The 24,503-nt window shown below is 34.8% G+C and overlaps 1 protein-coding gene across 1 annotated transcript; it reads left to right on the top strand.

Moving 5' to 3' along the window:
• The first annotated feature begins 593 nt into the window (after positions 1-593).
• LOC144354106 (C-type lectin domain family 18 member A-like) lies at positions 594-24,503 on the top strand. The gene is made up of 6 exons (XM_078010246.2): positions 594-839; positions 16,442-16,604; positions 17,226-17,543; positions 19,372-19,529; positions 20,131-20,296; positions 23,727-24,503. Exons 1-6 carry the CDS (start codon positions 594-596, stop codon positions 23,801-23,803), a joined length of 1,128 nt encoding a protein of 375 aa, XP_077866372.1. The 3' UTR covers positions 23,804-24,503.

Here is a 24,503-nt window from a genome sequence, read left to right as displayed (position 1 = left end):
CAAAATTTCATCCAAGTTACTAGCTACTAGGTGTACCTATTTGATATTTTGCGTTGAAATTGTTTGAACATTATAGAAACAATATAAATCAATTATAAGCTGTGGTTTTATTATTACTATTACTATTTTTATAATCTATAATTTTATTTTTGGCCTTTGTTAGCTATTACTATTTATTATCGTCAACATTTCCATAATAATAGTTTCCTATAATGCTTGGAAATTAAAATTAGATTTATTGAACAGTCATTAACAAAGGTTGTCACGTGACATCTGACAAGCGGGCAGTATTGTGGTCAATATCATGTTCTGATTGGATAACATTCCAGGTAAAATATGTAAATATGTACATAGTTAGTGAAAATAATATATGTTTACATTAATTAGATCATTAAAAATCAGTTCAATGCGTTTACTTCTTAGATATGTAATATATATACAGTGTCGATGAAATTAATACTACTAGTATTTTCTTCCAATTGCGCAGACTCCAGTTTACTTGACAGGTCTTACTAAAACATTGTTCCCATATAAACACACGTACGCGTTGTAGGAAGAGGTCGGGCAACACTAAACCTGTTGAACCTCTGACAATGAATTCTGTTGGGTGTATCGCCGCTGAATGGATGATTCTATTTCAATGTTACCTTGTGCAGTCGTCAATTTTGGAAGAATTGAAGGTGTTTGGAATTTTAGAGTGTGTACAGGCTTGTTATCAATGCCCCGCGTGTAGCGTATTTGCGTATAACCGACACACGAGCTCATGTATACTTAGAACAGAATTCGATGAGGATTTTGACAACTATGCACAACTCAACAACGATTATCCTCACCCACAGGTAAGTGTTTATTAGTTTACGTGAAGAAAACTAGCAAATAAACAATTAAATAAATAAAAAAAGGCGCCATACCACATCTTTTTCAAATTCGTCGTCTTTCGTGTTTTTCAATATTCCTGCATCTAGTATTTACATTACCTATTATAGCAAACTGTGTATACGAGTCTTATCCATCAGGCGCCGGTGAAAATGTTACGTGAATATCCGTGAAATAGGCAAGTGAAATGGATCAGCTCACAAATTCGTATTAATTTAATAAGTCTCGTTTTTTAAATGGAGAACATTCTCTTACGTAGCCCGAGTGAAACCTAGCCACAGTATATGTAATGTCATGCTTTATATTATCTTAAAATATCAGTAGTCGAATTTCATAATCGCAATACAAATCACCATCAGTCTATGACACTCGTTCAGTTTGCATTTCATCAACAACAAACATTTGAAAATGTCATGACAGTGAAATAATCAAATATATTATATATAGATTTGAATATGATATTATTTCAAGATAGTCATCTCGCATTACGATCCAATACAATAGTTTCTCCCAACCAAATATCAAGTGATTTTTGAATAAGTACTATTTGAAAACGTAAAAACTCTCCTATGTTACAAAGTAGTTTGAAGACTACCAGCAGCGTGTCTGAAATGATACATTCACTGATTGTAACGTATTGCGATGTTCTGTAACATTACATTAGTTACTGATATATGTGCACTCAAAGAGAGTACACACTGTCCAGGCTCGCGACATTCAAGGTTTGGACAAATGCAGCACCAGTCGGAGGGAACGCAACTTATCCAATTATCCAACACATGTGCTGTATCACAGTATTCAACAAATAGATGAATACTACGGCATGAATTGAACCAACCCTGTGTAGGCATGTCTAATAGACTACCCTGCATAAAGAAAGCGAAATAAAGTCTATATATATATAATTTATTTATTTATATACACGTAACACACTTCTCCAATAACCCAAACTAAACAAAATAAGCTGCGCTATCTAGCGTTTTCCAATAAGCTGCGCCCTCTAGCGTTTCCTAAGAAGCTGCGCCCTCTAGCGCTTTCTAATGAGATGCGCCCTCTAGCGCTTTCTAATAAGCTGCGCCCTATCTTGACGAAGCGCTTCTGTGACATAATATGTCGTTCAGACAACTGTGTTCTCTTGGGAAGATACCAACTATCCAATAACAGACAATGTTTTATTGACCAGCGACCACATACCGAAATAATACCCCGTTTACGTCACTGAAGCGAATTGTTTCCCTTGATAGAAACAAACTGTTGTGCATTGCAGTTTTTTTTTTCTACATTACACGCGCAGGTTTATTTTTTAAAGTAAGTAAACGGAGTCAGTGACACGGTGGCGTGCTTGCCATATGTTATGTTGTTTTAAATACTATATGATGTTAAGAATCTGATTTTAAAAGTGATAGATGAGTTTCGACATGACATGACAGTCGTCAAAACGGTGTTTGAATTATTATATTTGTTTGGTACTACAGGTCATTTTGATTGTGAGATACCGCTTTCACAAAATGATCGATTCTAGCCAAGTATAAAGTGACCTTGCAGTGACTGAAACAAGTGTCACGTGTAGAGGAATAGCTTACTTGGTGGTTTGTACATTGTTGGCTCTTCTTATGTTAAAGGTAAAATAAAATAAAATAAAATAAAATAAAATAAAATAAAATAAAATAAAATAAAATAAAATAAAATAAAATAAAATAAAATAAAATAAAATAAAATAAAATAAAATAAAGATGTGATCTTGTATTAAACATCTGAGTTTTTGTTCGTTGAAACTATGACATTCTGTATTGCGCATGTGCGTGCGGTTGTTTTGGTAAGTGCAATAACAATTACTGCACATGCGCATCAGTGTAACAAGTATTGCACATGCGCATTCGTTCAAGTGTAACAATTATTGCACATGCGCATTAGTGCTGTGCGTGTCGTGTGCAGACACAACGTTTTTATTTCACGATGAATCATAATCCGATTACAGTATGACGTAATCGATAATATATGTTTTCGTCCTTATTGCATCTTTAACTGTTAATTAGGCACATTACCATCAATGCGTAACTGTTCAAAGGAGAGGGTTTCCATAGTCGCTGTGTCGAGTACGAACACAAATATTACCGTCGACCACTTCAATTAATGTGCGACCGTATTCCAACAAGTAGCAACTGCACTACATGTTTCATGTGAAGTGGATACACGAGGTAGTTGCACAGCGTATCGTTAGAATTTCATCTCATTTTGTGCTTGAGATATTAAAACACACTAGAAAATGTCAGGGCATGTGCAGCTGAGTATTCAGAGGCATACATCTTACCACTGCTACTGATCTATGTTGCAAATATCTTGATAGTCTTATATAGTGTCTAGTTCTCATGTATTTCGTTCACGTACGAATGTATGCGCCGCAATCTTCCGCTAATTTGTAGCATTGTATGACCATATGTGCATGACGAGAGATACCGATGTCATTCATTCATTCATTCATTCATTCATTCCGTCGGTCAGTACAAGTAAGTTAACATAAGTCAGGTTTCTGAACACTTGGTTAATTCATCACCAGACTTTCTCGCCCAATTTTGTCTGCACTGTTGTCTTATATTATTCAATATTTCTGGAAATGAACCCTAATTTTGGAGCCAACAGACAAAACTTCAGTCAATTTTCAGTTTTTACTCAACAAATTTGGCTACTTTTTTCACAATCTTTTGAACGAAAGTGCAGACTACAAATGGGAGTATTTTGCAGATTTGTTATGAAAAGTAGTGGTGGTGAAAAGGTTAATGTTTCTGCTTTGATTGCAACTGGAAGTATATGCTGTGTATGTGGGCGTTGGGTGATAGTATAGATCACCCATTAAAATGTTCTCTTTGACAGTTGAGTTGAAAGTTGTTTTTAATAATCAGAAATGTTCCTTATTCATGTACCGACAAGGATGCCTCCACTTTAGCTATGCATTTAATATCAGCTTGCTTACGCTCCTGTGGGGAGCTACGGTCGTGGCATTACCAACGTAGTCACTTTACCTATTATCACGTGGAGCTAACATCCAACAAATGCATCAAATAATTTTCATTTTACACCCAAAGGAATATTAACTATGGGTTGTAAACCGTCTGTAATCATCCTGCGTTTACATCTTATTCCCCAGCGTGTTTAGAATATAATTCGTTGCGAAGACGATTTGAAAATCGTAGCAGACAATGTATGTGCCTGTTCTACATTGCCAATCAGTTTAGGGAATGATCCAGGCATGACACTATGAGGTTATTACGAGGATACTTCAAAGTATGCACGAAGACAGTACAGCAGGAGTATCGACCGACGCGCAGCACTGTCCTTTCCTCCAAGGAATACATCATGAAAATGCCGAAATCCAAAACGTTTAGAACAGATTTAGCAAACTTCTTTGTGTGGGGTCCGGTCAAATCCTGGGACAGCCATGTTTGTTTTGTATTATTAGAGGACGCTTACCCGCGTAATCGTTCCGTATTTGGAATTCGCAGATTTTTGGATTTCGGCATTCCCATGATGTGTCCTTGGAAGGAAAAGATGTATAATAATAAGGTTATTACGATGATACCTCAAAGTATGCACTCAGACAGTACGCTGCCGCGCTGCGCGTCGGTCGATACTCCCGCTGTACTGTCTTCGTGCATACTTTAAGGTATCCTCGTAATAACTTCATAGTTACTGTATAACATAGTGTATCAGACATGAATGTGTGTCGTACTTCATAACATGCTATGGGTATGGTGGTAAAATTTCAAAATGTTATTCTTATATGTGATATTATGTAAAATAATAATTATCCCCGACAGTTGTCTGTGTAAAATATCTTAAAATTGCGTTTAATTATTTTTTGTTAATTTTTACATTTTGACAGTGAAATAATTAGTTCATACAGAGTAAAATAAGTTGTTGCTATTTTATTTGTCGGCCATTGATCTATGGCGTATCAAAGAAAAAAATGATGGGATTTGTGCAATGCGATGTTAATATAAATTGTTTTGCAGAGAACATCTCTGTATGTAAACATATTTGCCAAATGGTTCTCAGAATTTTTCGCGTACTAAAATACATTGTCCTTGATATTTAAGGTTGTATTTATTTTTCCTTCGCACAATTACTATCATATACCAATGAATATTAAGTTGATAGTATACATGGTATAATAAATTACATTTTTTCAGAAAATCACACGAATTTTTGAAATTAGTTTGGATATTCTTTTCATCAATTTTACCAAACCTACCATCAACATTTAGCATATGTGTCTAAATTAATAACGATTGTTGATTTCGATAATGAAATGGACACACATATCATTCATTGGGCAAACGAGGCGAGACAACTACAACGCTAGATGCTTACTCACCCAGATGGTGGTAGGTTATATTATTTATTACAAATCGAGGTACACATTAAAAAGCTATCGATTCGTAGCAATTGAAGTTTAGTTTTGTTTCTAGTTTGAATTTCAAAACCTGACGTAATAATAGAGTAAGACGAACAGTTTAATCTGGGTGCAAATCCTCTTGTAGAGTGCCATTAGCAATTTCCCTCGGTGTGTACGCTATCTTGTCGTTACACATGACCGACTAAGATGGTATATGGCTGTTACACACGACTGACTCCACGATATTCTCCTGTCAACATTCGACTCGTTCAATTACAATGAAATGTGTTTCTTACTCAATATATGTGAAACATTGGCTGGCGTTCTTGCATAATGATGTTCGCCTAGCCATTTTCAGTTCATAATTGCGTTGCATAACATTATTATTTTACTATTGTCCAGTATTGAATTTCAAATCTCGTAGTGTACTCTCACGTTACCTAGAATTTTTGGATTTACTCTGAGTTTCCTAATCTAGTCGTGAATAAAACATATTTTCTAGATACTAGCTAATCAAATTCATATACATGTGTTTACTTATTGATAAAATAATTGTAATCATTTCATCTTAAAGGGGGGAAATCCTTATTCACCAGATTCATCTAGGTTCTGTTGTCATATTATTTGTAGTGGTTACCGAGTGTACCACACACTACACGCCTGTTTCGTACGCAAATGTAGGTTGAGTAAATACCAGATGAATCTGCATATTTTCCACCGCAGCCAATCAGAAGCGGTCAATCAATAATCCAATGACACTTGAATGAAACCTACATATTATTACCAAATATGCACATAATAATGCACATATGCACATAATAATGTGTATGGCAATGATTTGAATATATGCATGACTGTGCAATGTACTATATCATGTACACATACGGTTAGGATGACACGTTGGTAATTCACTGACTGTGAATATTTTACAATCTTTCTACAGATTTACTAAACCATGTCGCGTGTACATGAGTCATACATATTGCATTCAAGGAACTACACTGTATTCTAGTAAATGTACGTGGAAATAACTGACACATAATGCATTACTCAATTTCTGAGCGTTTGGTGATTCTAGATGTGATCCTTTTACCTTATTTGCCCCTTGTGCTGCTACCCATGTTGTTGCAAGTCCTTCTCTATATTTATAATTAAGTGTTCTCAAACCAGGTTAACCATGCTGGCACGTAGAGTTATTTGTGGTTGAATTTTTCCACCAGACGACATTGCCCCCAACAATGTTAAGATGATATTAATAACGAATATAAATAAATACAGGCAAATTACAAAATTACAAACACGAAATACACACGAGTTTTCTTTATATAAAAGTCCTAAGAAGTAATTGTTGAAGCTTGTTTATTAGATTTTGTCAGATTTAGACTTCATCCTAACGGATGTAAGCCTCCGTAAAAGCAAACTTCTGATCTGTATATTGGCTCAATCACTAGGTAGATAATGTGACCATTGAGTTGGGATTGAAGAACTTTTAACTTTTGTGCCTATGCATGTATTTTTGGATCTGTATCAAGTGTATTGTAGTTATAATAATATCTCATATATTTGATTAAAATATCAAGTATCTTCACTTCACTTAATGACATTTATTTAACATAAAATTATCACAATAATTCTGATGACATTTATAACAAGAACCCCAAGTGTTGTTGACGTTAGTTTCATTCGTCAATTGTCTACACGTGTCTCCAAGATTCCCCTTTGATGTAGATTTGTGTAGTCACGTGACATTATATGCCAGTACACATGCGATGTCTAAGTGCCTGGCGATGCAGATTATTTACCGTAGTGTATATATGTTAAATATAAAAATATATTTACACTATATTTACGTATTCCGCCATTCAAAGTGTTTTACTACATTTACTGATTGACGCCTCATTCGTGTGTACTGATAAAGTAAAATTTGGTTTAAATGAGTGAAAACATGTTGAAGTGACACAAACTATAACGTTTATGATTTATTCGTATTCAAAGAGTAATCGACATTGTATTTGAGATTTGTGCATTTATTAAAACCTTCACAGCTTGTTGGGTGTTATTTGCATACAAACATTTGTAGGTGTAAGCATGGACGTACTAACTAACTAGTACGCCCATGGTGTAAGTAAATGAAGTGTGCAATATCACGAACATCACAATGGGGTGTTTGAATGCAAATATTTTAATAAATAAATCATGACTGATTTTTCGTGGGTGAAAATAATATTTAGTTGATAATTATCCATGTGGATCATATCAGTAGACACTTATTTCAAAATGTGTTGTTATTGGGAAAATTGACTTTTTTATCAGTTCCGTATATTTACATCAGAATAATGCACTTTGTACGTAAGCAGAAATTAAAGGAACAATTTTAGATATTACGCCTTATTCCCCAGTACTTGTACCGGCCGAGAGAGTATATATTCTGAGTATATTGATTTGTCCTGTATGTACTCGGTATAGACAACAGAAATAAATGTATTCTAAGTAATAAAAACTGTACACTGAACTTGTAACAGTGAATCAAATTTAATAATAATTATTAAATATAATAGTGAATGTATTACAAATTTCTTGCATTAATGAGGGACAAGCCGTAGTGTTGCTGGCAATAATTTCTCACTGCAAACTTTAAAGCAGCTGGCATGATTAATTGTTCAATTTGTTGTTGGGAGGATGGGGTTATTTTAACCAGTGAAGTGGTAAAGCAGTGTGGTCCTTGCTTCTTAGTAGTCAATGTCAACGGATAGTGGAACTTAGAGAATGATTTGTTGATAAAAAAATTATGTTGACCTTGCTCAGTACTTACAATTTAAATTAATAACCCAGTGTATAAGTAGCTACACTACGCTCTCCAACTTCCATCTGTCCCGTCATTTTGCCTACACTCATATCTTAGGCATATGACCAAACTAACTCAATAACAGAACCAAACTGAAATCATTACAATAAATATTTTTATTAAATTATTATTTATTAGAGTAAATAACGATTTCAATTTTAACTTATATCAGTGAATAGTAAAACTAAACTGAAATTCTTACAGTAAATAGCGAAATGCAATCTAAACTCAATACCAACTTGAATAAATAACGTTTTGGGGAAGAATCTTTGATTTTTGTTTTTAAAATACAGTATAATAATCGTCAGACTCACGTTATGAAGTGTAATTCTATCAGACGCTAATCCCAAATGAATGGACGCTAATTGATGTAACACATATTATGTTTATCAAGTCACGCAACCTCGAAAAATTCGGTTAAGCAAATTAATATACTGATTTGCTTGTCATTCAATCAATTCGTCGATAATTTATTAAACTCGAGAATGCTCTTATCTAGAGAATCAGTGAACGTTTTCCATTAATTTACTTTAATCTAAATCTGTTCAAATGTAAAAGCTTTGTAGTCAAATTTATTATCGAGCTTGTGTTCGTACGTGCTCGTGTGGCTCATAGCGACAGTATGGAGTATGTTATAAATCCTCGCAGTATATTGAACATATTTAGATTAAAATAAATTAATGGAAAAAATGCCTAAATCTACGCCGTGTATTATAAATCCATGCAGTATGTTATAAATCTGCGCAGTATACTATAAATCCGTGAGTATGGTATAAATATGCGCAGTATGTTATAAATTCACACAATAAGTTCTAAATCTGGATTGTATATTACAAATCTGCGCAGTATATTTATAAATCCGTGACTATGGTATAAATCCATGTAGTATGTTATAAATCCACGTACTGTGTTATAAATCCACGCAGTATATTATAAATCCGTCAGTATGGTATAAATCTGGTGTGTATGTTATAAATCCACGCACTGTGTTATAAATCTGCGTAGTATATTATAAATCCGTGAGTATGGTATAAATCTGGTGTATATGTTATAAATCCACGCACTGTGTTATAAATCCACGCAGTATATTATAAATCCGTCAGTATGGTATAAATCTGGTGTGTATGTTATAAATCCACGCAGTAAGTTATAAATCTGCGTAGTATATTATAAATCCGTGAGTATGGTATAAATCTGGTGTGTATGTTATAAATCCACGCACTGTGTTATAAATCTGCGCAGTATATTATAAATCCGTCAGTATGGTATAAATCTGGTGTGTATGTTATAAATCCACGCACTGTGTTATAAATCTGCGCAGTATATTATAAATCCGTGAGTGTGGTATAAATCTGGGGTGTATGTTATAAATCCACGCAGTACATTTTAAATCCGTCAGTATGGTATAAATCCACGTAGTATGTTATAAATCCACGCAGTATATTTAAATCCACGCAGTATATTATAAATCCGTCAGTATGGTATAAATCTGGTGTGTATGTTATAAATCCACGCAGTAAGTTATAAATCTGCGTAGTATATTATAAATCCGTGAGTATGGTGTAAATCTGGTGTGTATGTTATAAATCCACGCACTGTGTTATAGATCTGCGCAGTATATTATAAATCTGTGAGTATGGTATAAATGTGGGGTGTATGTTATAAATCCACGTAGTATGTTATAAATCCACGCAGTATATTATAAATCCGTCAGTATGGTATAAATCCATGCACTGTGTTATAAATCCACGCAGTATATTATAAATCTGCGCAGTATATTATAAATCCGTCAGTATGGTATAAATCTGGTGTGTATGTTATAAATCAACGCACTGTGTTATAAATCTGCGCAGTATATTATAAATCCGTAAATATGGTATAAATCTGGTGTGTATGTTATAAATCCACGCACTGTGTTATAAATCTGGTGTGTATGTTATAAATCCACGCACTGTGTTATAAATCGGCGCAGTATATTATAAATCCGTGAGTATGGTATAAATCTGGTGTGTATGTTATAAATCCACGCAGTATGTTATAAATCTGCGCAGTATATTATAAATCCGTGAGTATGGTTCAAATTTGGGATGTATGTTATAAATCCGCGCAGTGTGTATTACATCATAACTATTCGAATTTAGGTCAATTTAAATATGTTTTTCATTTAAAACTTAGGATGGCACCAATAAATAGACCGCTTAAAACAAAATGATCATAGCTGTCAGATGACACACATTGTCTGTAACCTTGTCTGAAATATTAAAACGCTTGGCTGCTTTAATTCACTTACAATAAGTGACACTTTCTAGTATAGTTCCTTCAAACCTTGATCCAGACCTCATAGTACCAGTGGGTGGTGGTCATAAATAGAATCACTTTATTGTAAAAATTAGAGCAACTTATGGAACAAACCATATGTGAGAACACAGTGTCACGGTGATCACAATGATTGAAAACTCATTCGAATAAAATATGAATTCTAGAAAGTTTATGACTGTTGTAATATATTGACCGAAAAACGTTATATTTGGCCTAAAATGTAATAATTGTGTCTGAATATTTTCACAATACTTACAATATCGTGAATAGTCTCCTTAAAATCAGCAAAACAAAAGTAATTTGCAGAAATTGATTTTAGGCTAAAAACAAACTTTTTAGTTGAATATTATTGTTGTTGAACATAAACGTATTTAAAATGACGTAATTTTGAAAAAAATACAAATTTTTAAATAACACTGACTAGCATCATATGCGTCTACTTAAAATAGTGTTTGATTAGTATTTGATAGTTCCAACATGTTACAATATATTACAACGCCCACAGTATGTGCAAACAAAAAGTTTGCATCTAGTTTATACAATACTGGCAAATAGTACATGATTTTGTTTCCCAGGCGTCGCCCAAAAAGCATTTAGGTGCATGATCTCTCATTTTCTCGTGTTTCTGCTCTCGGCTAGTCTTACTAACTTAGTAAACAACTATTTATACATATTAAATGCATTGTTTGGTGAAGTCAGATGATAAAAAAAATATAAAATGTAATTGGTCGATACTATGAAACAAAGGCTAATGGGTGTGCATAGATATTTCATCCTCATCCTAAGTAAAACACACTAATTGAAATATTAAGACAATAATATACCCATGTTGAGAACACCATAGATCCGTGGTACATCGTGGCCATTTCACAATGTAATCTCATCCTTGCAATTAACTAAATACAAATTTAGTACATTAGTCTTATTATTGACTCGCTGTTAACATAACTCTGTACTATGGTATTGGTGATATATGAATTGGGTGCCATAGGATGGTACTTGATGGCCAACCAACCTAATCAAATATGTATTTTGCATTTGTACGAGTGCAAAATAAGTTATTAGGATATTAGTACCAGCTGTTTTATACGCATGCGCATTGGCCGATCCTGTCAAATGTCGTCATCTGTTTTGGGGCGTGTCTGGTCGATGTGAAATTGCTTCAGCCATTGGGTAACAGAATTACCTGGTGTCTGTAAAAACCGCTGTAAAGTGGCAGTAAAATGAATTTGCGCGGTTTTTGCGCTGCCATTTTCTGAATGATTTTGGAGCAGCAATGGAAGCTGACCATTTAATTGTCCAGAATATGATTTTAAATGGCCGAACTTATAGAGAAATCAGTCTCGTATTGGAAAGCACGTTTCCGGGAAGTAGAGGTATCGAGGTGGAGTGGCGTGGTAAGTAGATTTCCTCCCCAGCACGCCGAGTTAGGCGTCGGTACCGAGAGGGAATATGGTGTCGAGCGACAAACATAGTAAACCAAACTTAGAACACGCGATACTGGTGCAGACGACTATGGTCGAACAACCATGAAAAATAAATGGCGGGACTTTGATGTTGCACATTTAGCACAGAAGTAAAAAAATAACACGCCCACAGTTTAACATACACGATGTGCCGTCATCCAATGGCGGGATGAGCGGCTTCCTTTGGGTACAAATCAGCGTCAACTTCATGAGTGAAACGCGACGCACTTTCTAAGCCAGACCGTCTGATGGCGCCCTACTATTTCATCAATAACCAAATATACTATTATCCTGTTCCCGAATTGGACATTTGTTTATTTGGAGTAATTTCCAATTCTACGCCAGGTCCTTAGTAATTAATGATTCCACGTATTTATTTGGCTGTTATTTGACAGACGTAAAATGCCATAATGTTAATTCGCGGAAATTTAAACACACTGATACTGATAGTGAATTACAAATTTGCCAAAAAACACTAAATTTGCTATCCCATGGAAATAATTGAAATCAAAATATTTGGCAATATATTAAGTTTTGCGTCGCATGCACACGATTGAATTATCATATAAAATGGGCCTGATATACTAATGTTGTAATTATTTAATTGTAAGAACGAGTTTACATCCTGGAATGGCCACGATGTACCACGGATCACCATCTTATCTGATGTCAAATAAACATCTGATTGAAATGAGCCAACATTAACGACCACTCCACTCAAAGATTCTACTCACTACAACCCAGCATCAAAGAGCGAATTCAAAGATCAGCGATGAACAGGTTTGGAAACCACTAATGAACCTGAATTCAAAACTAGTTTATCTACTGACTACCTGAAGCAACTGACAGACATGCTGGCAAGTGAGAGCAGAAGAAGACCGTTCGTATGAACCAATGACCACAAAAACTGTAATTCTAAGGTAAACCAAATTGTGACTGTTTAGATTACTACAGTGCCATACAATTAGTCAACCTGAATAGTGTCATAGTTGAAAAATATTTGTAGACCACAAATAGCTGTCTTCTATGAAGTACAACAGATGTTATGTGACTTTGGGACAACTAATATACCATTGCTGCACGACGGACGAAAAGTCGGGTTATTTCTCATTATGAACGTGATGATAAGCATCGACAATAAGGCTAGAAGTATAAGTCTGAAATAATGGACGAACACTTTGAACACTTCATGCAAAACTATGTTTTGCAATTTTCAATTGTCTGGTGAAAAGTATAATATAATACCATAGCAACCCTGACTACACGTTTTGAAGCCATGTTTAAAAGTGCATAGCAATCACTGACATATTCATAGCAACGTAGATTCAGTAGGATATTGGTCCAATCCAATCATTGCTGCTTGCAGCTATATTTGTTTTATTGTAATTATTAGATTCCTTTTTCATTGTTTAATATTGTTCATCGTTTCATTGGCTTAACTAAAATGTACTAAAATTTACTGAAAGCTAAATTCTGCCAACTGGCATAAGTTGTATGCATATAGTAAAAAATGTGCACGGTGTTTACGATTGGTAGACAACGGCAATTGTATCACAAGCATTAGGTGTTTGTCGTCTTGCATATTTGCCGTGTACGTTCATATTTATATTTGAATGTAAGCTCCGGGAATTATTGACTTCCATTTCCCGTGTGACACAGTTATTTAATTCCCAGTTTGCATTTGCCGTTTGATATAAGTCATTAGTTTTGTTTATTCTTAATGCGTGAATTATGTAGTCTAAAATGAATCAATTTGCAATATTTTATTATGATTCCGAATACCTGTTTTTTGTTTTTCAGAATACATTTAAGTCGTTCATCGGATACCGCACTAATCGTTTTAAGTCGTACTTTGACTAAAATTATTTTAAATTTTAAGATACCGAAAAAAAGGTTTTAGGTTTTTGGTACAAATCTAGCGGCTCACTGAATACTGCTCTGATCGTTTTAAAGTCCTAATATGATTACAAAATATGTTGATATTATAAAGTGTACCGAGAATATTTTTTTTTTCGGAATAGGTTAAATAAGTAGGTCTCTCACTGATATTTAAGACGTGCATCAGGTATAGAAGCATACATTTCCGCCATAGGTGACGTGGATGGTGTATACCATACCGTTGTGGAATAAAATATACAGTTTATGAATATGTGTTGAAGCACAGCCACTAAAAAAATTATTTTATACTTCGTGTTTTTATTCTACTGTATTTGTTTTAAGGTCGGATATTTCAGCGTCTTTTCAAAATTGAGGACCATTTCAATTTGTTAAATGGATGCTATGACACCCACCGATATTTTATCCAATTGATATGATAGTGTAATTCTATGTAAATGATGTGAAGTGTCAAAAATCAATGTCAACAATCTGTCACTGTATTCTTTGTAATAGTTTTCCCCCCACGTTATTGTCAGATTTCAATGAAATGGCGCGAAAACATCTATAGCCATGCCCATTAGACTCGGTTTCATAGTATTGACCAATTGCATTGAATAATTTATATCATGTGACTTCACAAAACCACGAGAAAGGAGGGTAGAATAGACACAAGGAGACGAGAAAGTTGATATGTGAATCATCTGGGTATACCACTGAGTACGCTTTTGTGGTCACATGGTGCGTTGAAAACAAAGTCACGTACGTGACCATGTGTTAGTATTGTATAACCTCGATGTCATATATGTGTGCATGGGCTCGATAGTGAATTTAGAATACAAAGCTTTAACACTTCAACAGATTCGGATTGAAGTAACTTAATGGAAAACATGCATGGATTCTCCGGATAAGAGCATCCTTGGATATAATAAATTGTAGTACGAATTGAATGAATGTAAACCAGGAGAATGTACTCAAGCAAATCAGAATATCAAATTTGCTTAACCGAATTTTCCGAGGTTGTACTGTATTTTCAAATTCAACATCAGGGATTTGCGATAGTTTTATATTCACTATTATAATAATACTAAAACACGTGTAAATAATTCGATTTCTTGGACAGTAACTTGATAAAGTTTGCTATTGCGTTGTATGTCATCTGATGTCTTCAAATACGTAAGTATCCGCAATAAACAAACAAAAACTACCGCTCCGCTGAGTAATTTTAGTAATTTCAACCCAACAACAAAGCAAATAAATATGTGACACTATAACGAGGGACGTAATTTCCAAACCATCTGCATGATATAGACGCAACATTCAGAGACAGACGTAGCAGTTACCATGCACGCATTATACCTGTTACTGTGTACTTGATATTCACTGAGAAAAGCCGAGTTGATATGGCAACTGGAAGTCATTTTGACTTTGAATATTAAGTCATTAGGCTTATTAATTTATGTGACGTATCCTCTTAATCTATTTCCCTCGATATGTGCATTCAATGATTGTCAGTGATTACACCAATCACCAACGTCATATCGTCTTTTGAACTACGCTGACAACAATTATTGAAAGATTGTACCTCTTAAAAGGTGTCGTGCAAGCCATCCAAATAATCAGTTTTATTTAAATAATTATCAGTATTATGGATTGAGAAAGATTGGTCAGTCGTTCAAAAGAACTGGCCAATTTCGGTGCAGCGTGTGATGACTGTTTGATCACGTGATAATCACCATAATAGCGACCCCGTCAATGATAATACATAGATCAAAGCACTGTGTACAACAAGCAGAAAATACGATAATGAGACAACTTATACGCCTATATAAGAATTAGAAACATGATAGCAAATTTACTTATTAAATCTATATAAATAAAATATAGCGAAAGGTAGACAATGAGGTCCCGTAAAAAATAATATAGCCCCATACCATTGTACATATATATGGAAAAATTTATTGATATTTAAGTCATAATACCACTGGTAAATCTGGTAAACCGAAAACGTGAAATTGTAATCCCGTCTATCAAGAAACTAATTAACGTATTAATATATTTAAGGACAAATACAAATGAAACGAATGGCCGTGAATGTGAAAATGAATCGATAAGGCCGGAAAAAGAATATTATAATTATAATTTCAATATTTAAGAGGCTTTCGAAAGAATAGTATGCTGAACACATCGAGATGTGAGATAAAAACAATTTGTTAACGTATAGATTCAGAAGTGTCACCAGGGGAGGAAGTACTCGCCTGAACATGAAGTTGAGTACCGTACCTAGAATTGGGAGTCGGTAAATGACGTAACGCAGCAAGTAAAGTCAGTAACGATATGGTTATTGTAATTACGTTGAAAGACATTCTGTTGTTTATGACAGTAATAGACGTAATGTCGTGTTCTATGGACCTGTGGTATACAACGTGGCCTTGGATAGTGAACACGTTATTTTTTATTACGTGTAGTTATATAACGTGACCTTACAGGGCGAAAGTATCTCGTTGACTTATATACAATATGTTCGTAGAAGGCGAACATGGTATCTTCAATTGCCTTGCGGTATACAATGTGAAAACACGTCAGACACCATGTTACTTCATAACGCATTAATACTGAATTATTACACCACTGACATAACAATATATACACTGATTGCTATTTCAGAATTGCCTGAGAGAATCGAACATCTGTGATGGCATGACGTCACCGTGTAATGGTGCTGGGGTATGTGAAGAAGACTGTGGAAATAACTCATACATTTGTAAATGTTACCCAGGGTTCACAGGGACAAACTGTTCAGACTCGATCCCAATTATATTATCGATGAGTAAGTACACACGTGACTTCTTGATGACACATAATAACACATTGTTTGGATTGTGGTGTGACGTCATACTTTCTGATCGATATTATATTACGCAATCACATAGTAATTTCACTGACGAGCCAACAAAACAACACAAACAAAAATAGGGATATTCTTTGTAAATCAGGAGAGAATATTGTTAGACTTTGTTTATATTTCATAGAAAATGTGTGTGCAATACCTTACCACATAGTAAGTTCAGATCCTTAGGATTGTTGCCACATTTGCCGAACACAGTAAGAAAAAATAAGTACCGATCAGGATGTGTGATGTGACGTGATATGATATGATTTTCAAATCAGCCACTTACTACATTGGCCGTCGTTGGTAAAACTGGATCTCCAAGCACATATAATCATGGATTATTTGCTGGATTCCAGTAGATATTAATACTTGAATCTGGAATGCAATGGGCCATTTTAGTGCACTTAACCAATTCATTGCATAACTAAATCTGTATTCACTGTGAATTCATTCCCGCCTTGCTTCGAGTCTATGAACGCAAATGTAGACGTAATAGTCTATTTCCTCCCAAATCCGACACAAAGCAAATAAACGTATTTTATATGTCTTATTTCACAGCCACTGAAACACCAATCACGGCACCGGCAATGGACTACATTGGTTGCCATGAGGACTATGAATTCTTTGGACAAATACGTGATTTGCCATTTGACTTGATTTCCATCTCGACGACGCCGCAAATCTGCGTTGATCATTGTCATAGCAACGGGTATTTATTTGCGGGTGTGCAGATTGGTACAGAATGTCGCTGTGGCAACGTCTATGGTCGATATAGCGGTGTATTATCCGATACAGAATGTAGCGAGCCATGCAGCGGTGACGCTGGTCTTAAGTGTGGCGCTGATATGAAGAACTCAATATATTCTACTGGTATAGGTATGTTAGCTCCGTGACCCACAATTCGACAAGTTTTTCGTTACGCAATACATGTTACGCCATGCAATACATGTTACGTCATGCAATGCGTATTTGGCCACGCAAAATTGATTTTTCACCACGTAATTTGTATTTTATACTATATTATCCTATCATTATTATACATGCATTATCATTGTATTATCCATTATTGTGAATGATACAAGCGCATGACATCACTAGTATCAACTAGCTTTACAATCTTATATTATTATTACACTTTGGATAAAGTCCCATGTTTCACATGTAGCACAAGAATCGCACAGGAACAGACATACTCACAGAATTCAAAACAAGTATGTAGAAAATTTAATGCAGAATAATATTCAATCCTTTACTGACGTCATTCTTCAAGTGCGGAAGACAAAACATAAATCTGCTTCTAAAACTGAATATAATATTGCGGCTAAAAATGCCTGAAATGCCCCTCCCCCCCCAAAAAAAAGACGAAAACGGCGAATATTTAGTGAAAGTTAGTGAAAGTTAAACAAAATTGTAATGTTTCAGTTTAAATATGACAATTTATGATCTTTTTCAAACACGTGTCACTTTATCTGTCTTATCAAGTGTGTGGCTTTCGCACTAGAAGTCTTCGTATCTACTACTTGGTCTATGTCAAAATGCAATTGAGTGAATACAAAAATCAACAAGAAATGTCACCATGGTTCATATGTCATAAAGATATCATACATCGTAGTTGATCAGTGAACGATAGATGGCGTCATATCTCACTAACGAACAATTTTGTCCATTTTGAAGTAAGCTGAGAATACTGCAATATTGTATTTATTTTGTTGTTTCGATAATCAAATATATGGGATTAGGGATTGAATCAAATGCAATTTATGACAAGTCTGTGCTATTTTTTCAGTTTAAAATCGGGATTACACGAACGATCATATATTAAAAAACAAATAACGCATCCCCATTACAAATTGTCATTTTAATTTTTGTCTTTTACTTTTAAGTGAAAGTCCGCATATATTAGTCGAATTGTGATATTCCCAAACTGGAAATCTGTTTTATAAAAAAACAAATAATAATAATAAACAACAGTAATTGTAGTTCTCCCTAAAACTTGATTTGCAAACGCAATTTTAGCCTGAGAAATATTTATAATTTAAGCAGTGCTAACATTCAATGCGGTGCTGCAGGAACTCTCTGATATACCATAAAATACACAATTTCTGGGGCAATATAATACCGAGTCTAATACTATTCAGACAATAAGTTTTGTGCACGCCATGACGTCATCGATACAGACCTTGATCAGTTAGTTAGTTCATAAAGATGCAATATTGACAACATTTAATTTTTAACTTTATGTTGATGAATACATTTGAATACGATTTATCGTGACATGAAAAAACAATTAAATTCTCTAATGAGTACCGATTGTTTTGGTACGTACGAACTGATACATATCTTTAATTTAGAGTTAATTGTCAACATATATTTATCTTCTCCGTTCAAAAAACAACGAAAAAATGTAGCAATACTACGCCTCGGCGATGGGTCACTGTAATAGTAAAAACCCGTTCTCTACAAATATCACGATTATATAAATACATAAATACAATTGTATATGGGGTTATAATGCGTGGCGAAACAGCTATTACGTTACGACACCGCGGATAGCTCGTATACGACAGTTCTACATGCATATCGCAATGCCTATGACAACAGTTTTTTTCTACGATGTGTAAGGGGGTGATAATTTATGATCATCCTACGTACTTATCGGAATAGTTTGTGTTAGTAGACGATATAATGATGCTTTCTGTTTTAGCATTGCCGATCTCCACGGATTGTAATAACGGAGATGGATTACTCTATGATGGAAGGTGTTTTGTGTTCCTGACATACACCCGTCCATGGCAAGACGCCGAAAATGACTGCATTGGCAGAGGAGGGTATCTGGCTGTTATTGACACTTCCAACATACAGGTACGTCTACGAGTCATGAAAAATGATTACCCAACGTAGGTGGCGCTATCCACTTATATTAAAGCGTTCGTGTTTAGTACTAGAATATTTATTGTGAAGACAATCAATATCCAGCATGTTAATACTCCTGAACAAACAATCCAAGTGATTCAATGCCAAGTTGGCGAGCTACACACTTAGAGCTCTATGCTACAAACAACCTACAAAATAACTTACTTGAACCAACCAACACCGTTCTGTACTCAAGTTACATTTTATACGAATGTTACATTTTGCTCAGTTTTTTAAGTAACTCGCTGTTTTATGTAACTGTTTCTGCTATTACCTCTATTGTCTATTGTTTAGAAAGACCAAACAATCGAATGATTAAATTACAGTAAAATATTCACGTTGATTTTTAAAAATCAACTTGTCACAATGACCATTGCTTACTATGAACACAAAACATTTAATAACAATTTGGGAACTCATTGTTATCCAAACTGTAATGTTGACTATGACAGCACTACCATGGCGACAATTTTGTTAAGACTAAAGAAATACAGTCATTGCAACCTATCTCACATACAGCAAATGTTCTTATATGTTCTTCTGGAGACAGGTGTTTATCGAGTACAATATCATGTTGATAGGGCACGCCTCTTATTGGATTGGTTTATACTTGGACACAATAACGAACCAATACTTCTTTACTACCGGCGACACGGTAACATATACCCATTGGTACGATACTGAACCTAACAACCCAGAAAATGCACACTGTGTTGGTGAGTATAATATAATATATATTGTTACAAATATGTGATATTTATTTAATAATCGTCTAATTTATGAGAATTAGAAAATTAATACGAGACAGATTTCAACAACAAAGTAAATATGCCTGTGGATTACACAAGAGTAAATTACATAATTAGTCTCTTATTGCGTATTTCGCATACGGGAGTAAAAGGGGTATAAGAACAAAATGAAAACAATATTGAGTGACAGAAAAAATCGCTTTATATTGTATCACAGAACTAATTGAAGTTATTTGGAGGCACACCAAGGTGTGTGTGGTTTGTGGTGAATTTGTTTTTGCGTATCTGTTGATCGACTTAATTAGCTGATTACGAATGAATGGCTGTGTTATGTCTGTCATCATTTAGGCCCATACGAGGTTCCGGACGGAACTTGGTTCAGTGATTTGGAACTAATTACGAGATAACCGTCGCTATTTGGACTACTATTTCTGACAGTTAGTATTCGCAGTTATTAATATAGTGAACGATTAATCAAAATATATGACGTGTTCAGTACTTAGTGTGATTGGCTTTATGATTGAAGGTTACGCCTTAGAGTCTTTTAACTGCTTTGTAATTGGTTAAGGTTCTGAAAGTGAATAAAGTTGCCTTGGTTGGTCTTGGTGAGTACACCAGTACAGAGGCAGTCCTGGAGAGTCTTGGGGCGAGTCTTGACGCAGTCTAGAGAGAGTCTTGGATCAGCCTTGCGATAGTCTTGGGGACTTTTCCCCAGGGCGCTGTGTCTTATAGAGTGCTCGACTGACCGACTAAGATGAGAGTTGAAACGTATTTTGTTGTGTGCGTCTATTTGACTGTAAAGTTTAAGTGACTTTCCCGGTCCCGTACCTCAAGGGGACGCGATAGAGAGACAGGAAGAGATTCCCCCCTTACACGTGTGGAGACCCCAGGAGAGAAGAATACCCCCCGTGATAGGTTCATATTAAATGATCTTAAATCACCTATAATCGTTATTCCTCAGCTCCTGAGAGCGAGGTTATTTGTAGATATGTTGGCGATCGCCGCTGTGTCTGCGGAAGTACTATGGGAGATTGCATGATGGGAGTGAAAAGTCTTTTGATCAGTAAGATAATTTTAGAAAAGTGAAAACTAGAGTGACTGTGAAATAAAGGTTGGTTTTAAATATAAAATATCATGGAATCTGAATGAAATAATGAAAGGAAATTGAACGGGTATGAAAGGACAGTAAATGTGGCAAGAATGCAAGGTCAGAATCCTGGAGTCAAAATACGTCACAATACATCCATCATCATCCATCGGCTGTCAACAACTATGGATGCGGTAAAAGTCTTGATTTGCAGTTTGCGTGAATGGCCGGGGGAAACAATTCATGCCAATTCTGCGCTTCAGTAACAGTATTTGCTGCTTTTTTGTGCAATGGAAATTAATACAAGAAATGCTGCCAAAGAACATTTCCTTCTAGTAAACAAAACAAAACGTTTATCTTGAGAAATTGAGAAGACGAAAATCTCTTGGGACAGTCGTTGTGAAACAATGAACATACTTCTCCAGGCTATCAAGGGTAGTTTTGATTATTAGAAGAGGGAAACTGCTGCTTTTTGGAAGAGCAAATTTCAATGTCATTGGCCACAGTAATTCCGAAATCGATGTTGGTTTTAATTGGTGTTACCTGGTGTAGAAGTAATAACAATACGATGTTTTCGAGTTTAATAGTAAATTATTAATATTAAGAAATTAATAGTAAATGGTAGACTCCCTTTTGAATAACATCAACCAGTCTAACCTGGTTGACAGCAATGAAATTCTAACAGCAAGGCAATTAAGACAAATTAATAAAAATATACAAACATCATTTATATCAACTTGGAAAAGTGAATTATAAAGCGACAATCAATCAAAACAAAATGAATTATAAATAAATTAAGAACATACAGAGAATTAAAAAAAAACATTTTGCTTTTGAAACCTACCCTGCAAAATATTGAGATGTACCAAAATTTAAATAATTCCGCCTCAGTGACCATAACTTGAAAACTGAGACTGACAGACACAACGGAATACCCTTGCTAATAGATTATGTAACCTTTGTGATCAGAATCAAGTAGAAGATGAGTACCACCTAATGATGTCATGCAAAAGTTATACCCCCGATAGAAATGTCTTATTTGAAATGGCAAAAACCAAAATTTGTCACCAAAGACACAATTCATAGTCTTGCTAAACAACAGTGATCTAACACTCCTTGTAGCAAGGTACCTAAAAAAGTGTTTTGAAATAAGACAGCGACCCCAGTGACAATTTTCTTTTCCAGTTAAGTTTTGCATTTTTTCTATCTTTTTATTGTATAATAATTTAGTCTTAATATTTTCTTTCTCTGTTACAGTAATGTATTAGCTTAGTTTTTTGTATGTTTTTATTTTTATTTTATGTACTTAAATTTTTTTAACCGTTTATTCTTTCTTAAACATTTGTAGCCATTGCCAATTCCTCCGGGGAATGTGCAAGTGTTAATAAAATTAATATTATTTAATTAATGACCCCGCACATTAGTGATTGGCCTTGGATAGTTGAAGAGATTTTTTAAATGGGCTACTCGATAGAAGTATTCGCCGTGACCCAAGACTTTTCATTCGGGTTTATACAACGCTTACATGTTACTATCAGGAAAGTTTAATGTCTTGTTTGTATTTGCACAGTGTGAAAGAGGGATTTATTGTCAAAATGTTCTAGTATGTGGGTGGTTGTATGCATCAATATGCATACAACCACCCACATACTAGAACATTTTGACAATAAATCCCTATACAACATTTGAATTATGTCACCCAACTGTACGTTTTGACGACTCATATGCAATTGTAAGATTATATTTCTGATATACTCGAAGTGAATCTCAGCACTGTACAAAAAATCACAGACTTTCATTATTTTTTGTTCATAGTTTTTCTAAATTTCAGTTTTTATTGTTCATAATTATTTACAGCAATAACACTTTTTTCTGTTGTGAAACCATTTCCAGTTATTATGATTGTGTACATGACAGCCACAGAATAAGACATGTATGGATATGTGCGAGTATGTTTCATGGGTTAATAGGCCACTTTCTTATATCCCACAATGTTTGGTAATTCTTACTAACTACTATTTCGCAAAATTTGCGTAGCCTTGCTTCTACTCCCATATTGTCCTTCAAAGTGAAGGTTAATGCAGATATATTGTAAATTACACAGAGGTAATACTACAATACATTTCCTATACATTCCCTGGTATTACACAACAGCCTTTGTGCTGAGGCAGTTATGGTTCACAACCATCACCAGTTCTCTTGTTATTATTGTCGTGTGCTTAAAGCCAGCCTGACTGCCAACAAAGTATATGTGTGCTCAGGTACGTAATTTATTCATTTGGCGATGGTTGTTCTATTGTTACTCAACAGAATTACGCTCTAAGTACAACTACCAATGGAATGATGAACTGTGCACATCATCAAGAAAGTTTATCTGTGAAGTATAGACAGACGTCGCACATTGCTGTATTCCTGAAATGTTCAGTGAAGCAAATGCATGATGGTAGCATTCGGGGTTCCTGCATACAACAGAGAACATCTCCATCGTCTACCATGAAAGACTGCGTCCCTCAGCATCAAAGACTTTGGTCATGAAACAAGAGTTTACGAGAAAAAAAGTGTATAACTACACTATGATCTAGGAAACCTCAATGTCAACATACATTAGAACTAACATGATAGATCAAGATGAAGAACTAATTTGAATATCGAATCATAGATTATCAACATTCATTCCACCAATTAAAATTGTATTGTCGGGAAATTTTGTTAGAAGTTTTTGACGGGTCAACAAGTATTTTACCGTTATAAACCTGATAAACGCAACAGTATTCAACAGATATCCACATCAGAATGTTCTTGCCATATATTACCAAGCAGCTCAATAGATTAGTTTTTACTGTTTTTACTATTAATATTAGCACACTTGACCCTTGAGTTGTTTCCTGTATAACCATCAAGTCATTCCCTTTTGAATGTGTTATTTAATTAATGTTCGAGTGCATGTCAAACATTAGATACTTCTTAAGTTAATTGTTTTACCTCATGTTTGAGTAGCAATGCACGGCGGTATGCATTGTCAACGCTGAAGACATATATATGTAATAAACTAATCTAAAATGCAGTAATACATCAGGTTTTGACAAG

This window comes from Saccoglossus kowalevskii, chromosome 1 (assembly GCF_978046115.1).
Source record: "Saccoglossus kowalevskii chromosome 1, keSacKowa6.1, whole genome shotgun sequence".
Taxonomy (NCBI): domain Eukaryota; kingdom Metazoa; phylum Hemichordata; class Enteropneusta; family Harrimaniidae; genus Saccoglossus; species Saccoglossus kowalevskii.
The sequence above is the reverse complement of the archived record's forward strand: the minus strand, read 5'-3'. Positions and strand labels throughout refer to the sequence as shown.